The sequence below is a fragment of the Onychostruthus taczanowskii genome, unplaced genomic scaffold, assembly GCF_017590055.1.
Source record: "Onychostruthus taczanowskii isolate IOZ18803 unplaced genomic scaffold, ASM1759005v1 scaffold9, whole genome shotgun sequence".
In the NCBI taxonomy this organism is placed as follows: Eukaryota; Metazoa; Chordata; class Aves; order Passeriformes; family Passeridae; genus Onychostruthus; species Onychostruthus taczanowskii.
In genome coordinates, this window is record NW_024506993.1 from 17231438 (window position 1) to 17249852 (window position 18415).

At 38.8% G+C, this 18415-nt stretch overlaps 2 protein-coding genes across 2 annotated transcripts in view; one reads left to right on the forward strand and one right to left on the reverse strand.

Moving 5' to 3' along the window:
• The window catches only part of LOC121347438 (centromere protein P), a 112230-nt gene that overhangs the window by 14282 nt on the left and 79533 nt on the right, over positions 1-18415 (reverse strand). The window lies entirely within an intron of this gene.
• ECM2 (extracellular matrix protein 2) lies at positions 3074-17930 on the forward strand. Its single transcript, XM_041426088.1, has 10 exons — positions 3074-3295; positions 6645-6936; positions 10914-11102; positions 12345-12824; positions 13137-13252; positions 13925-14060; positions 14848-15005; positions 15305-15444; positions 16563-16889; positions 17522-17930. Exons 2-10 carry the CDS (start codon positions 6669-6671, stop codon positions 17724-17726), a joined length of 2019 nt encoding a protein of 672 aa, XP_041282022.1. The 5' UTR covers positions 3074-3295; positions 6645-6668; the 3' UTR covers positions 17727-17930.

Sequence of the window (18415 nt, forward strand, 5' to 3'; positions counted from 1 at the left end):
GGTAAAACAAATCATGAGATCTGGGCAGCCAAGAGGAGCTGCCTCTGTCCTTGCTGCCTTCCAAACCAGCAGGACAAAGCCTGCTCTGGCCCCTTGCCCTGCTCCCAGCAGCTGGCTGGAGCTCATTGCCCGAGCTCCTGAGTGCAGGCACGCGAAAGGTGGGGAGGAGATTCCAGCAACACAGAAATGGTCAGGGCTGGCTGAAGTGAACTCTTGATTTCCTCTGCTTTGCTCAGCCAGGCCACACCTGTCATCCACTGCTTCAGTGAAGGCTATTCCTGCTCCCATCCCACTTGGTCTGGCCATTCTGCAGATAAAAGATTCCATTTCTGAAAGGTATGAAAGAGAACTTGAGTTTCATGGTCTCTGTATGCTGTGACTATAAGCAGTCATTTCAACTCTTCTTTCTCTTTATACATACAGAGTACTCTGGACTCTTCATACTTTCTATACTTAAGTTGGCCTAATGATTTCTATTTTCAAGATATCCTCCTTCTATTTCTTCAGCCTGCTGGCTTTCTTTGATGACAAACATACTACACTGCAGGCACCCTGAAGGCCTTTGAGAAACAGAAATTATTTCTCCTGTTTCACTGTTCTCCATGTATTTAACTGGCCTTTCAAACAGAAGATGAAAATCTATAAGCTCTTCTCAGCATCACAGATTCTGTTAACTTATAAATTAATTTGACCTTTTCTTAGGTTTAGAACAGGGGCACAGTAGTGAATGTTTTTCCTCCCTCCGTTGCCTCCTAAAGAAAGAAGGAAAATTGATAAAAAAGGAAAACAACAGTATTATTGTACACTGACTAACAGTTCTTGTTGTGAGAGGAAAAGGGAAGAATCCATGCCAGAGGCTCCAGCCTTCCACAGCCACTTCTCACATCCTATGGCTCTTGCTCAAGACACAAACCAACAGTGGCAGTTTGCCCTAAGATATAAAATCATAAAAAGTTATTATTCCCTGCTGTTTAGTCTGCCTCTTCTCTCCTCAGAGGACACTCTGAGGCATCTTAACAGACCAAAACATTCCCATTGCACAAGTCATTCCAATGGCTGGCCATAGGATGGACACGACTTGCAGAAGAAGCAGAGATTGGCAGCTTTCTCTGCACTCTTGGATGAACCATTCCCATAAAACCACTCAATATCAGATCCCTGAGGACACAGCAGTGTTTGCACTCACACACAAACTACCTGAACTGTGTATGTCTGAAAAAATTTGCCATCCTAGTCTGAACTTTTAGTAGAATATGCAGCATTTTTACTTTAGTTATAATGACAGGCAAGTTTATGTGGAAAATTTTAATGTAACTAACAACATTAAAGCCAATCTAATTATTAATCTTACATAGATTTAAATCTTATTGAAAGGCAGCAGATGATGCCCATTCTCATACACATTTTTTTTCCAATTAAAAATCCTAAACCTTCTTGATAGCAGGCAGCCACAGGTCACTCTTTAACAGCTCCTACAATTTTCAAGTGTTACTGCTCGTTGCAGGAAGGCGCAATGCCCTTTTCATGAAGAGGCATTTTGTGTGTCTTTGCAGATCCCTCAGGCTGTCTTTACTCCTTCCTTAATAAAAGTTGAGAATATAAGCAAGGGCCTCGCAGACATACAGTAAAAATTCTAATCCCCTAAGCTGACTGAAGGATTTCTTAATGTGTGTCTGAACCTACATCTCACTAATGAAGACATGTTGAGAGACTTGGGGCCGTTCAGCATGGAGAAGAGAAGGCTTTGGGAACACCTCAGAGCCCCTTCCAGTGCCTAAAGGGGCTCCCAGAGAGCTGGAGAGGGGCTTGGGACAAGGACCTGGAGTGACAGGACACAGTGGAAAGGCCTTAAGCTGGAGGAGGGCAGAGTTAGATGAGATTGGGAAGACATTCTGAGGGTGGGCAGGCCCTGGCCCAGGGTGCCCAGAGCAGCTGTGGCTGCCCCTGGACCCCTGGCAGTGTCCAAGGCCAGGCTGGACGTTGGGGTTTGGAGCAGCCTGGGAGAGCGGATGATGTCCCTGCTATGGCAGGGGGTAGAATGGGATGAACTTTTAGGTTCCTTCCATCCAGATTTTCACTCCATTTTTGTATGTGACTGTCTTCTTTCCTTTCAAACACCTCCAGAAAAATTACCGAAGTCTACTATTTCTTCTTTTGCCTTTGCAAAGCAGAGCACAGTAGGAACTGGATGCCTATTTTAAGAGACAGTGTGCTCTCCCAGTATATCTTTCCACCACACACCAGTTAACAATTATGGTTAACTCAATGGTTACACCATTCCATGACTATCTGTCTAAATATTCCTCAGACTGTGAGTTCAAGGAAACTACAGATTTTTAATGTCAGCAGAACTCAGAAAACTCGGTGCCCCAGGTGAATTTGTCATTTTGAAGCTCAGCAGACCCATCCCACAGCCCCCGGACACTTGGAGCGACCTGGGGATGCAGGAAAAGGCTCTGCTGGCACGCACAGGACTTGTGGTAATGTACCCTTAATTCCCTCCCTTCTCCTCTCTGGATCACCGACTTCCCTGCAGTTTCTGCAGAACTGAGCTTCAGGATCATGTTTCAGGATGTAATTAGCCTTACAAAGAGAAAAAAATGAAGGGAAAGTGCTTTGGTCGTTTTATTTTCCATGCATAAGCTACAACTTGCAGTGAAATCATTGCTGTAAATGGACAAAAGAAAAACTTTCCATGCTAAAACTTCAACAAAAAGGCTTGCTGCTGATAGACGACAGGCTTTAAATGCAGGAGGGGATTAGAGAAACATGAACTGAAAAAAAAAGTTCTAATTCTAATAAATGTTTTTATGTTAAGACTACATTTGCCAAAACATATTAGATCTTATTATTTTATATAAATCTACATTAAAGTCATGCTACCTGGAAACTAAACTTCTAAATAGAGAAACCAGCACCAAATAAAATACACATTTTTTGTTTCTTTTGCAAACACTCCATTTCCTTGTTCCTTATGTGACTCTAAGTACTGGAAAAGGATTTCCAGCTGTGCCTTGTCAGCCTCGGGACCGGAGGCATTGTGCTGCTCCTCATTTGCCCGAGCGAGGTTCCAGCGCTCCGAGCACCAGCAGAGCTGAGGCTCTGCACACAGAACTCAGCCCCGGCTCCCCAGGGGAAGGAGCTATTCCAGACTTAACTAAGGAATCATCTCACATGTTTCAACAATCCCTACAGTTTCTCTGTTTGTTTTAAAGATATCACTGAGATTTTGTTTCATTTGCAACGGGAGACTAAATGGCAGCAAGCAGAATCTGCTGTTAGGTTAGATTACAAGGTAAAATGTTTTACATTTTAAATTACTGCTTAAAGCATGGTGTTGAATGGCTTAAACTTCATGTTAACTTTGAAAATATGTAATATTTGAAATGAAATAACGTGGGCTATATTTAGCAATACTGAACAGAAATGCCTTTCTAGATAGTGTGCAATACCCGTTGAGCTGCTTTTTGTTCTGTCTGAATGTTTGCCATGCACATCCAACTTAAACTAACGTTAAGTGCAACTGGTCTGGCTGCTGTGGATAAATGTAACTGCTTTCTGTGCAATGCATTTAAAAAAGAGTGAGTGAAAAATCTTGGTAAAGCATTTTAACCCCTGTGTGTCATGAAAAATGACGCTGACATCTTAGAAATGTGTTTGAATTTTGACTGAATGAAGATAGATTATTTAATAAATTCTGATATTCTAGTATTTCTAAAGGGTCTATCCTTTAAAAATTAACTATTTCTGTTAACATAATAGGAAACTGACAGGTACTGAAGATAAAGATACAAATTACTGAACATGTTACAAAATAAAGGTAATAAAGATACTTTCACATACTGTTCCTGATGTAAATATTTATGGGTAAAATGAAAAAGGTACAGCAATGCAGCCATGTTGAGAGTATCTGGCAACACAAATGGTTAATGATTTCATTACACTGACTACCTATAATTTTATTTTACTATGCAATGTTTTATTATAAAAGTCATAAATCGAAGAGGCTGAATTTCCCCCAAATTAAAAGGTGGTTGGCCCTATACAAAATGTAGCCTGAGAGATAATCTGAGGATCCCAGACATGAGCAGGAAAGGCCCAAAGCACCCAAGGCCTTTCACAATTTGGGCCTTAAAATGTGAGGCAGCACTTATTCACTAAGCCAAGGAAAGGAACTCAGTAGCCCAGTGTTTTGCATGCAAAGAACATAATTTGGTTGAAAGTAGCAATACTAAGCTTTCAGTGCTGAAGAGTTAAATTGGTGTAAAAAATTAGCATACAAACGCACATATATGAACAAGATTATTTTATAAAGACTTTTTTGGGGGTGTGTGGCATGTTTTCTGTTGTTTTGTTTCTGATTTTTAAAAATGTGCATTTATAAAGTACTTTATGAAACTAAGTTTCACTTTATAATAATTTGCTTTACTATAGAATTTTACTCTAAGTTCTTAGCAAAACATCTTTTAATGTACATTAACATAATTCACTCTATATTATTCCTGACTTTTAAAAAGAAATGGAGAATGGAAAAGTATTTCAGTCATGTCATTATGTGCCTCTGGTCACAGGAAGAAATGGTTAAATGTTAAAAAAGCCCAAGTGCAATGTAGCAGCATTGTAACTGCACAGCTCTGGTGTTATTATAGAGTATCCCAGAAAAATGGAACCATAATTAAGATGTCAGAAACTTGACAGAATGAACACACATGGCCAAGCCTTTCCTTTGTACATGCAGTTTTCCCCGAGGGCTGTCAGTGTGTGTCAGCCCAGCCTGTGGAACAGAAGTTTCCTGTGTAATTTTACAGCCTCTCATTACCACGCAAGGCAGACACCAAAGGCTTTGGCTCATTTCTCCTGAGGCACTCAGAAATGAGCACTTTCTCAACAAGATCAGGCATTTTCAGTGCAGAGGGCAAGCTTCTGCATCTATCAGAGATGCTAACTAACAGTAATTGCTGTAAATAAAAAGCCACAGAGTCTATACAGCATTTTGGAATAAGTGACTTCTGAGGGGCAAAAAGCAGCAAACTAAAGTTTGGATTAATTTCAAAACCTGCCATTCCAGGAGATGCCGTGAGGATTTCTGTGAGATACTTGCATTTCAAATTCCCTTCATATAGAAATAAAAATATTAACTTCAAGTCCTACAAATTAATATCTAAATTTGCAATAACATTTTAATTTTAAAACAGTTGAAGACAGAAATGACAATATTAAAAAGAAGTAAAATGCATACTCGTAAGCTTATTTACTGGCAACTTCCCATTTTAAAACATGCAAATAAAAATATATATATTAGAATTATGATGCGGAAAGCATGGAAAACATGCAATCAATCACATGCCTTGTATTAAAGAACAGTTAGACAACTTGTACCAAAAATCTGACCTGTTCTATAAATCAGAAAGTACCAAGACGAACAAGCTTTTAAACAAAATCTAATTCAGGCAAAACCACAGTTCAAGTTCCTGAAATAATACTGTCCAATATTTACACAATATAATTATAATAAGATTAACTCTAAAGTGAAAGATGACATGCAAAGCCAGACTGATGAACATTAAGAAAAAGCATTTTTTAATCCCCTCAGAACTTCCTCAGAAAAAAAACATGGCCCTGCTCTAAGCCTTGTCTTGGCCACAAAGCCCAAGAGCTCCAAGTCCTTCACTAATTTTCACTCTCCCAAGAACACAAATGTCTCCTGTCTCTGCTGTCTCAGTTAAAATAGGCCATGGGACAGCAGCATTTTCTTTTTGAAAGAATTATGCAACGCAGCTCTGACAGATCATTAATGACCCTGGATGTACAGGCTGTTATTTCCATACTGGTACAGAAATCCACTGCTGGACATCTTCCTTGTGTGTGCTCCTGAATCCTGACTGCTCTGTTTTGGAATGCCACCTATTGGCAACAGTAAACGTAAATTTTCTGTCACGAGCATAAAAAGGTGCAATTATTTTGAATTTTTTAATAAGTAAATGCAGAACACAATCCATTCTAGATCGACCATACTAGAGCCTACACTTCATAAAAACTTCCACTGGAAAAGCAGTTGTGGGATGTCACAAATAGCACAGACTTCCTGAAGTTCTCCTCTGCAGAACCAAGCAGATCCTGTTAGAGAAGATGATGGCCAGAGATGGATGGAAAAGGAACGTCTCATCTCTTCATTTACAGTGAAAAAACACCTTGCACAGAAATGCCAACCCGAAAGCATTCGGGGCAGCACATCACAAATGAATTGGGCATTTTTCTGTTACTTTTCCATTCCCCCATTCAGAAGTTACAACACTCTGGAAGAAATAAAAAAAGGAAGACACGCTTTACAGAACTCTCAAGAAGTCCCTTGCTGGGAGCAGCAACAATTACTGACCAGCCAATGCCTCTGGCACTGCAAACCTAAACCACCTCTTCAAGTGCAACCCCAAACACAAACCAGCTCCTGTTTGATGGTGACTGTCGAGAATCACTACAATCAAATTGGTCACTGGAGCTCTCTGGACAATTTCTTTCCAAGGGGAACCTTGGTTATATTGACCCACAATTTCTTAGTTCACCTGCCTTGAAAAGTGCTGCCAGTGACTGACATGGTCCTAAAAGCTTTCCAGGTCCCTGATTTCCCTCTTTTTTTCCCATTCCAGGGCACTCTGTGGGACCCATAGACGATGCAGGCACCATCGCTGCTCTGTTATTTCCTGCTGCTCTGGCTGTGCAGGGATTTGTGCCCAGCTGAAGGCAGCACTGGCAGGAGGCAGAGGAGGAGGATGCCCCCCAGGGGGCTGGGGAGGAGCCCCTGGGCAGGGCACAGGAGCCCCAGGGCGGCCGGGATGGGGCCCAGGATCCCGCTCATCACCATCGACGGCAGCGTCATGGGCGTCTTTGACTCCCTGGTGGGGCTGGGGCAACACGAGAGCGCCTACAGTGTCTTACCAGGTGAGAACACAGCCCCTCTGCTCCCCAGGGGCTGACTTCTCCTTTCAGACAGATAAACTCACTGAAGCTTTATTTTAGCTCTACTTCCCACCTTCCTGCTGCCTTCTGCAGTCATTTTGTGGTTGGCATTATGAGGCTTTTTATCAAACACTGCTTTGCCAGGTAACAGCAATATTTCCTGCAAGCTTTCTGCGTCATTTTTTGATCTTAACCAACAAGAAATTTGTTGGGGTATTTTCATAACTTCCAACGTGTTCCAAACTTGTGTTCCAAGTTTGAAGGCCATTTTGAAGAACTGACTGCTCAATATATCTCCTAAGTCTATCAACATTTCACTGAGGCCTCAACACCAGTAACAAAAGTGTTAATGAAAATAGATTAGTTTTTATTTTTACTTTATGGGTTGCATTTTTGAAAAGCAAATTGTACATGCAAACCTTCAGGAACAATTCTTTAGTTTGTAAATAACTTAATAAAACTTGATAGTGGCTGCAATATGGAAGTTACACTATAAACGAGACCCTTATGGTGGAAAACTGAGTTAAAAGAGAAAAAAATCTTACTTATTCACCAGAAGACCACTCTTATGCTCCATCTATATTGACGACCCAGATTTATTTAACAGAAGTTCAGTAGTATGATTTATATAAAACTTGTCTTTTTGGCGATCCAGAGATTTTCACCTCTGTAGTAATATGTATATTATGGATACAGATATTTCCATTCCTCCATCAAGAGATCACACACTAATGTGATCACATATATGCAGTTTAATTAATTTTATGGGAAAAAAATCAGAACAGAATGCCCTGATTCCCATATTCTATATACAATAATAATATATTTTTATAAGCAAGAATTTAAGCCTTTCAGTGTGTCACACAACAGACATGACCACTAGGTTAAGAAGTCTCAAATGGCCAAACATATATCATCCACATTTTCTCCACAATTACTGTTTGTTGTGAGTTCTTCCTTCAGAAAGGCTGAACCATTTCAAACCAAATATTTGAAAGTAAGGGGTTTGAGTAGGAAAACTAGCAAAACTCTGGACTTTGGCATTTTCAGTGTGTATTACAATATTATACATATTACTAATGTCAAACATCTAATTTGAAAATATTTTTAAACTTAAACAGAGGAAAATACCATGTAAGTAGCATACACTTCATGTAAGATATTCCAGAGTTTCTGTCAGGACCATCAGTCATGCTGAAATAATGCACAGCTCTTCCCCCTCCCCGCCCCACTTGTTTCTTTCTTGCATCCAAAAGCTGAGCTAAAACCACTGAACTCATTTTATTTGGAACTCCATGCTGAATTTACACCATATTTCCGAAGGTTAAAAGTCCTATGCTCGTCTGCCAAAAACTGGAACCACAAGGTATTTTTTAGTCTAGCTTTTAAAGTTCAAAATTTTTTCAAGTTAATGTCAGATTTGGAAAAAACAGAGCCTATTAAATAATAGAACACTATTATTAATCATGCTTCAGAAGAGAAGAAAATACAATCCAAACATTAATTTCCATTCTCTTAGCTACTTGTTTTGCTCTTAGCAGATTTAAAAAAAAGAAATCCAAACCCACACAAATTTACAGATATGTGCAGGATGAAAATTATCAGCTAAATGGAGGTTTAGCAGTAACCAGACATATCTAATTCCTTCAGATTAGAACCATGTGAACCTTTAAATTAAATCAAACAGCTGGCCACAACACGAGGTAATTTGCAGTTGTCCATTAGGTAGAGCAGAGTAGGATGTTCACTGCTGGACCCTCTCTGATCCCTCCCACCCCCCACTTCTCCCTGCTCACACCACCAAGCTGAAGTGACTCAGTGCTCAGGCAATGTGAGGAGCATCTCAGCACAGCCTTTTTGTGTCTCACAGGGGTTCTGGGAATCCCAACAGTGCCAGACAGCAGCTCTGCAACGCACCCGAAGCATAAAACCTTTGTCTTTGAGCACACGCTGCTCCTGCCTTTTATGAAACTCTAATGTACACAGGAAAAAAAAGGATCATTTGTTAAAGAAGCCTGCAGAAGCCAAGCCTGATAGCTCAGATCTTTATGCTCATTCAGACAAGATCTGCACTGAATTCTGATACACTCTGGTAGCTAAAACAAAAGAAAGAATTTTAGGAAGCACAGAAGAATTTCCTTCTCAGGCCAGATTATGCTCTTCTGGAACAGTTATTGTTTTATTGTTTAACATGAGAAAGTGCAGGATTCTTTTTGTGTTTCTTTTGGAGGTTATTTAAAAGAAGTATTGTGGTGTACTGGCAAGCACATAAACCCCAAAGTCAGGATCCAGCAAACAGCTGGATTGCAGATACCTGGGTGGAATGACAAGGGACTTAAAGCCAACTAACACTTGGCCTGGGCTAATTCCTCTCCTCCTCCAGCTGACATGGTTAGAGTTGCTTAGAGCACAACTTTATGCAGCGGAAATGAGGCAGAGATGTACCAGCCCTTTGAATAAACAAGATGCAACTACTCAAAACTTCAATTTCTTGCTTTTTCTGTCCCAAGAGCAGTTTAAATTAAAGCATTTTTAAAAATATATGGAATATGGAGGATCATCCAAACTGGATCATTCTGACAATTTTTATTGCAGAAAACAGATTGATATCTAGTGGTCTTTGAGTAGAAGGACAAAGCAAGAACCTTTGTTATGAAGTAGGACTACTTTGAAAGACTTTGCAAAATGCCACATTTTGAGACAAATATTAATCCCAGAGACATTTCAAACAAAATATTTACAATAATCTTACAAAGTTATTCAGAGGCTATCCTGAATACTCTTATTAGAACTAAACACCCAGGCATGGAGCAGGGCAGAGTGTGGGAAATGAAATGCTGCGAAGAACCCCTCCCCAAAGACAATTTGTGCACCACAAGTGAAAGTCTCCTGGCATGCAGATTCAGGTGAGAAAAGATTTTTTCACTGTATGAATTTTCATCTGAAGGAGGAAGTCAAACTGAATAGGAAAAGAGGAAATTGCTTTTTCTTTATGTGCAGGGAAGTGCAAAGTTAATTTGGAAATGGGTTTTCCTCTCAAAATAACACTTCAGCAATGCATTCTTAGGTCGATTAGAAAGAGGAAAAGGACGGTGTGAGGAATTCAGCTTCTCAACAAGATTTAGAGGTACACACAAAAACAGGAATATTTGCATGGGATGAAGAATCTCAGCCTTGGTTTTCCTTCTCTCAAAAGACCAAAAATAAAAAAGCAATGTGCTAAAGTGCAATGTTTATCCTGAAGTCTGGGTGAGAACTGCCCAGGGAAGATTCTGCTGAGGTGAACTCCACCACTGGAAGGAAAGAAAGACTGGGATTACTTTCCTTCCCAAGTCTCTGTGCTCTCCAGATCACTTGCCTACTGAATATCTGACTAGAGTGTACAAAATTACATTCCTTTATGAAAATTTCAGCTGGTACCCTGGGGAGATTTCAATCTTTTGTAGATATATGTCCAGAAGTTTGGGAGACAGAGTATCTCATCAAGTTGTTCTAGATTACTGCTTCTCTAGCAAAGAAGTTTTTTTTATTAAAGTAAGTTACAGGGAAGTGGAGATTTTTGCCATCTCATCAGTCATCCCAAAATGGGCTTTACTTCCACCAAGCCTATGAACTGTCACTATAAACTGACTATTGTTACCCTCCCAGTTCTGCAGGGCCTTAATAAAATTTTCTCATTTAATGTGCAAGATTTTAGAAAAGATCTGTAGTGCACAAGAGAGGTAAAGAAGAAAGTCTGGAAAAAATATTCACATTTTCCACAACTGGAGATTACTAATAAGCTGAAGAAAATACAGCAATGAAAAGTAAGGAATAATGATAAGATCCTTTGAATAGGGTGTATTTTACATATTTTCAAAATGAGAACAAAATAGTAGTGCTTCTTTCCAAAGTTTGAAATGAGCACTGTTGGTTTACTTTAAGCTGTTTAACTGCCATTTCCCATTTTCTGTTCCTAGGGAAGAAGGGGCAGTGCACAGCTAACGGGATGATCATGTTCGACAAAGCCGTGTGGTCTCCCCAGCCCTGCGTCACCTGTCTGTGCTCCCAGGGAGAGGTGATCTGTGACACAGCCATGTGTCACCCTCTGAAATGTCCCCAGACCATCATTCCTGCAGGAGAGTGCTGCCCAGTGTGTTCTGAGACTGGTATGGGACACCACAGATTCTTAAAACCTTACATAAACACTGCATTTAATATTCCCGAGAGTTACAAGGTACACATTATCCTGAATTCCATGGTAAAAGCAGCTCTTCAGAGTTTCTACTCAAGCTGACCTTGGTTTCTCTGAGTACTCTGTTAGATGAGTTTGATGCAACATTTAAAGAAAAGATGGTGCTAAATATGCAATAGTAAAGATAATTGTATTTCTTTTTTTACTTCCCACCTACCTTTACAGAACTTTGTAAATGTACGAAGAAATAACATCTGTTTATATTTTCTATCCCACTTCCATTTACAAAGGATCAATCAACAACTACTGGCCATTATTGATGTATTAGACATACAGAGTGGTAAATCTTTGTTAGGAGTGCAGAAACATGCAGCAATTTGATGTAAATCAAGAGAAGACAGTCAATTCACAAGAGAAGCCCCAGAACTACAATCCTGGTATTTCACAATAATTTAAATAAAACTGGTACCTTTAGAAAGAAAAGGAAAGGAGGAGATAAACATAGGATGTGATTTCCTTCCTTTCCTTCGCACAGTCCCAATATTTTATATCTGCAAAGTACTGAGCTCAATCTCCTCCTACTGTAAGAAATATTTATCCTCATGTGTATATGCATGTGACACTCTGAGATGAGATATCAGAGGAATTCATTGTAGAACTGCAAAAGTCATGTTGACTGAGACATTTGAACTCCTTTTATTAGAATTGTCCTATTATGGAAGTAAATACTGCACTTTGGAAATGGAGTTAATGCATTTCCCTGGTGAGATCCCCACCTGCAGCCAACTCCTCCCCTGACAATCCCTTTTGGAAGAGAATAAGTCTTGACCTTTGTGAATTTTTTCCAAATTAGCTCCCACTCCTAGACACATTATTTTTCCTCTTTAGACACCTCCATCAACACAAACCCCATAATTAATAGTCAGTCAAAAAGGAAGAGAATGAAAGCTATATTAATTTTTCCACCTTTTTGTCTGGAGTTCTCAGGAATTGCAGCTGTGTACAAACTGTTCTGTATGGTCGCCTCCATAATTTCTCAGTCAAGTGTCTCTTTTCTCAAGAAGCAATTTAACAACACATTTTTATTCTTTGGACCATATCCTAAGAGGAATAATCTATAGTCATAATTTTCTACTGTATGTGGGAAACAGTGCTTACTAATATTTTAGTTTCATCAGACTCTTTTGTGTTGTTTTGTTGTTTTTTCCCTCATTAGTCTCCTCACTGGACTCCAGCATAATTTCACTGGATGATGTCAGTGAGTTGTCTGGTGACTCCCCAGACCCCAAGGACCTCGACACCACCAGTGTTCTGCCATCAGCAGGAACTCAAATGGAAAAGGAGGAGCTGCTTCCAACAAAAGTGATAGAGGTTAGAGACAAGAAGGGTCACAAAAAAGGGGAGAAGAAAAGAAAAAGGAAAGGCAAAAAGAATCGCCAGAGGCACAAAGGGCATCACAGAGAGAAGCTGCCTGTCCCCAGGACGGGAGCTGCAGGAGATGTGCAGTATGAGAGTGATGAAGACGATGGTGCTTTCAGAATTCCATCTCATTTCCCAATTCCTGTTCCACCCATAGAAGCTCCTCCTTTGCCATCTGGATGTTCCACCTCGGACACCACAGTAAGCTGCATTAATGCCAAACTTACACAAATACCTCCCATCTCAGATCCAGACCTAACGAGTTTAGACCTTACAGGTAATTAATGGGTCTACTTTGCATGACTTTTGTAACATCATCCACCCTCAAATGCAGTCAACAGCACTGTTAATGCTTCGTCATTCCTTAATATAGAAAAGTTTTAGAACTAATTTTACAGCTAAGCCTTTAAAACAAGAAATTAAAAACATTAGATTTTCATGCCAGTGCTTAAATAGTAAGATGAATACATCTACACAAAATTACTGTCCATTATGCTATTTTGTGATATATTTTCTAGATGCAATGTTACACATCTCAGGTGCAGACTGTATTTCATAAGTCAAACTTTTCTCTTGCCTTCTGTCCCAGGAAATAGCATCACTACCATCTCAGATGAAGCTTTCAATGGGATACCTAATTTGGAATGGATTGATCTGAGTAAAAATAACATTACCTCTCCTGGCATAGGTCCCAAAGCATTCAAAGTAAGAAAGCCCAACTCCTCTGTTACACTCTCAGTAATTGCTGCTTAAAATAATGTTTTTTTGCTTTTCAGGTTATGGATCTAAACACTATGCACCTTGTATAAGTAAGCATTGTATAATTAAATAGCTACTTTGAGAAATCTCTCACCATAATCAAGAAACAAAATTAAGATATCATAATTTTTCACGTCAAATTTTTAAGCTGGTTTAAGCATAATAACCCTCAGTTACTGAAAGCTGCTGTCATTCTGCCTGAGTAAATTTGCTGACCTACCGAAAATCATCAGTTTGCTCACAGATCAAGAGGATAAGCACATAATTTCTAAATGCATGTACTTTGAAGTCCTGAATGCTGCCCAGTGTAGTGAGGCAATACTTCCACAATTCACAGAGAGCAGCAGGAATGCAAACAATGATCCTGGGGAACTGCAGCAGGGCTGTGGGGAAGCTCTTTTGAGTTACGTGACACTAACTGGCGCTTTTGTTAATATTTAGCAGAAAGTAACCTATTAATTAGACTGACAGGAAAAAAAAAGGTTTTTAATTCAGAACACTGGATACTACTGCACTGTTGCTGAAAAACCTTACAGAGTATGTGTTTAAGAAAATCTTAATATTTAACCGCATATTTTGCACCTTAATAATATAAATGCTCTTCATTCCCGTGATAAGATCCTGAAAAAGCTGAAACGTTTGTATTTGGATGGAAATATGCTGGCACTTATTCCCTCTGAATTGCCATCAACTTTGGAAGAAATAAAAATAAATGACAACCAACTTCATTGCATTGATGAAGATGGCTTAAAAGGTATTTTAAAAAATAAATATCAATCACATAAAAAGTCAAAAATAAATTTGAAAAGCTGAATGTTGAACCTGGTTTGACATAGAGAAATAATTGCTAGCTTTAAAGTGCCATGTCTTTAAAAGTCAGCACAAGATGAAAGACTTGCATGAGAAAGTATTTTAAAATTATATTTTCCCTTATGCAACTGCTCCTCTCCCTAAGCAGTTTATATTTAAGATCACAAAGTGGAGGTGAATTTGAAGCATGTTGAAGACACCTACTATCCCCACCTTTAACCTGACGGCTTTATATGTGGTGGAAAGGTTATTTCCTTTATTTCAGTTTCAGTTATTTTTAAACTGCATGGAAGTGAACAGAATTTGATGTCCATGAAAAATAAAGGAGAATATAATTGGAGTCAACCATGATCATTTGAAGCCAGTTTAAACACAGACTGATAGAAAAAAAGAGAAATTAAAAAGAAAGGGTACCATCCATGTCAAAATTGGACGGACTTTTTTGCTTCCTTCCCTCTGCTGCCAAAAGGGTCCCATCTAAACTGGATCAGCTGCTGCCCTTTCCAATTGGACTGGGAGAGGAAAATATAAATAAAGCTGTGGTAAATCTCTAAAGCTCTACAAACTTATGATCAATTCCATGATTATGAGATAATAAAATGAGTTCATTTTTAATTTTCATTGCTATGAAGTGATCTGGGTAATGTTTAAGACTGTTAAATTATGAATATGTATTTTAACAAGATATAATATGGTATTAATTAACTGAAATTAAATTTTTTTCTCCTTAGATTTAAAGAACTTGGTCACTCTGGAATTAGAAGGAAATAAACTTAGTGAAGCAAATGTCAGCCCCTTGGCCTTTTATCCTTTGAAAAGTCTTTCTTATTTGCGACTGGGAAGAAATAAATTTAGAATTATACCACAAGGTCTTCCTGCCACTCTTGAGGTAAAAAACCCAAAACAACCAAAATAAATACTAACAACAACAACCCCCCAACAAACATCAAAAGAGATGCAATTCCTTCTACTTGCCCTTTTCTCACAAATGAGAAAACAAAACAATTGCTTTGAAAAATTGTGTTTCTGAAGGTCCCACTCCAGCTACAAACTGACTCTGGTTCAGACTGAGAATTAACAAATAGACCAGGGAATACAGGGGCCAGGTAATTGATGCACTTGGAATTTGCAATGGGAAAACCCAGCCTATTCTGATCTTACAGATTTTCTTCCCAAATGCACTTACAGGAGTTATATCTTGAACATAACCAAATTGAAGAAGTGTCAGAAATTTGCTTTAACCACACCAGAAACATCAACATCATTGGGCTAAAGCATAACAAATTAGAAGAGCACAGGATAGCACCTTTGGCTTGGATAAACCAAGAGTAAGTATCAGACATTTAAAATACATTTATTTTATCTTTTCTCTCTTTTTAGTGAGTCAAATAATCAAATAAATATTTGCACTTCATTACTTTTAACTTAGAGTTTTAATTATGCTTTGATTTGTTTTCCTTTGCTAATTTTTCTAAATTTCCTTTGCCTAATTGTATAATCTAGAAGATACTCAGTCAGCTGTCAAATAGAAAGATTTTCTACCTCAAATCTGTACCATATTAACATAAAAGTCAATATTTTTTTCTGACCACCCGTTCAAAAATGAACATTAATTATAAATTATACTATATACAATTATATGGTAATTTAGTATTGATACATAATTATCTCACAGGAAATTTAAAAATAATTTAATACTATCCTAGCCTTATTTCCCATTGGATTAAAAATTATAAAAGTCAATAAGATGAAGGGAAGATTGTGCATCTGCATTGTCTAAGAGCAGAATATAAGCAGAGTGAGCAATGAGAGTGTAAGTAGTAAAAGATGATGGTGCTTTCGATTTTCCTGCTAAATAATTTGCCAAGCTGAGCAGGGTACCTGGCCATCACTGGCAGCTGCAGCCCTATCCCTTGATTCCTGAAGTTGTAAATTCCTTAAGCTGAAAACAACCATGCTGGTACTACTGACAGCATCTCTCATGCCTGGAAGTGAAGCACATGGGACTGATTCATTCACACAATTCCATTTGAAAAGAGCTTCAGAACAAAGCTTAAAACCCCCTGTTAATGGGATAACGACTGAAATCCCAAGGTTATTCCAGTTCTTCAGTGTAACTCATTACTGCAGCAATCCCAAGTTAGTCCCTTGGGATTCCCCTGTTCTGCCCCCCAGCCCTCCCATCCTCATTGCTGGAGATCTCTTCCCATCAACAAAATCATTGTGCTTGATTGGTAACTCATGACTTAATTATTTCTATTCCCAGAGCAATTATGCATGACCATGTTCCATAAAACGCATTTTGCCCCGTTGACACAAACAAATTTCCCTTGGAAATGTCATTCCCTGGTAATGCCATGAAGCAGAGCCTTGTACAGAGCACAGCACTGCCAGGGCAGGAGCTCAGAGGGTGGGTTTCAGCCTTTTTTTCTTTTGTTTAATGCAGGAACTTGGAGTCAATCGATCTCTCTTATAATAAGTTGTATCATGTTCCCTCCTACCTGCCAAAATCTTTACTCCATCTGGTACTCATTGGAAATCAGATTGAGAGAATTCCAGGCTATGTGTTTGGCCACATGAGGCCTGGGCTGGAGTATCTCTACCTGTCCTTTAACAAGCTCACTGATGATGGCATTGACCCAGTGTCATTTTTTGGAGCTTACCACTCCCTGAGGGAGCTCTTTTTGGATCACAACGAATTGAAGGCTGTACCCTTTGGGATTGATGAAATGAGAAAACTACGTTTTCTAAGACTGAACAATAATAAAATAAGGTAATTTCCAAGCTCTTTGTTACATGAATGACATTAAAATAAATAAGACATGCTTTGCTTTAGGGTTTTGTTATTTTAAAGTAAATATTTGTTAAAAAAATCTGAAGGATGAGCTGAATCCTGAGTTTTCTTCTGTGGTATTTCTTAATATGATAGAAGTGAGTTACTGAAGTTCACAGTTACTGGAAATGCTCATCACCAGCAATCACCAGCTTTTCTGCTCCTGGAGCAGAGCCCCAAGTGATAACAAAACAGTGGGAGGAGTCGCCTGGTGAGCAGGTTCCATCAGCCCCAGCTGTCCAGGCCCTCTGCGCTGTTTGTTAAAGCAAAGGAATGACAAAGAGAGAATTCCCATGTGTCAGACAAAGTTTTCATTCAGCAACACATGGCAATACTTTCCTCAGGAAAACTCAGTATATGATATAAATGAGAAAGCAATGCAAGGAGAGAATGTTCAAAAGACTGGCTTTTGAAAGTCCTCAGTAAATACGTAATTGAGAAAATTTAATGCGCTGATGAAGTTAACGTTTTCAAATATCTAAACAGACAGCAACTCTAAAATAAGTGATGAAGTTGAGTTATCTGGAATGATTAGAACATGATCAGAACATGATTCCTCCCCTGTGCCACAGGACGGTGCCCCCAGAACGCATCTGCAGGACTCAGAGCCACCACGAGGATGAGCACGACCACAGTGAGGAGGAGCACGAGGATTCCCACCTGGAACATGTTCACCTTGAAAACAACTACATCAACACAAGGCAGCTCTCCCCACATTCATTTTCATGCATAAGATCCTACTGCAGCGTTGTTCTTAAACCACAGAAGAACAAATAAACGCCCCAATTCTGCATTGCAACCCCCATCTCTAGAAATGCTGTTTTATTTATTCTCTCTACTCACTGGTCTGCTTATTTCTGATTTAAACATTTCCTACTACCATAAATATGATACTGTATATTATCTACTGAAGTAAGGTACCAGTGTGTTTCTTCATATTGTTTCATTATAAAACCATTAAATGTAAAAATTGAAGCTTAAGATTATGACATCTATTTTTATTTCTAGTAACACTATTCTGCCTAAACACAACAGGTCAAACTGTGCCCCCAGGCACTCCCTCTATAAGATCAGATTTTAGGATTTATGAATATAACTAAACCCTCAGCTTGGTCCTATGTTATTTAACTGAATTTAAAACATTTTAAGGAATACCATCAACTGTAAAAATTGTACATAAAAGATAAGGATCCTTGAGCTATGAACATTCTAGCAATGCAGGAATCAAATTTCTTAAAACACACAGGACTGGATATTCTACCAAACGTTTTGCAGTGTTAAACTCTCTTCCAAGTGAAATTTTAAGAAAAAAAGTTAAATTATTTGTTTTAGATGACCCTAAAAACTTCCTGTATTCAAACAGATTCTGATGACCTAGAGGAATGAGCAATCTGGATGCTTTTTTTTTTAAACAAAGCATATTTTAATTTTTTTAAAATTATTTTTAAGGTCACAGTAATAGGTTC

Bases quoted from the DNA above. Each gene is read 5' to 3' on its own strand.
- ECM2 (XM_041426088.1), top strand. From the start codon at position 6,669: ATGCAGGCACCATCGCTGCTCTGTTATTTCCTGCTGCTCTGGCTGTGC. The intron at 12,825-13,136 runs GTAATTAATGGG...CTTCTGTCCCAG, and splicing joins AACGAGTTTAGACCTTACAG to GAAATAGCATCACTACCATC. The intron at 15,445-16,562 runs GTAAGTATCAGA...TGTTTAATGCAG, and splicing joins TTGGCTTGGATAAACCAAGA to GAACTTGGAGTCAATCGATC.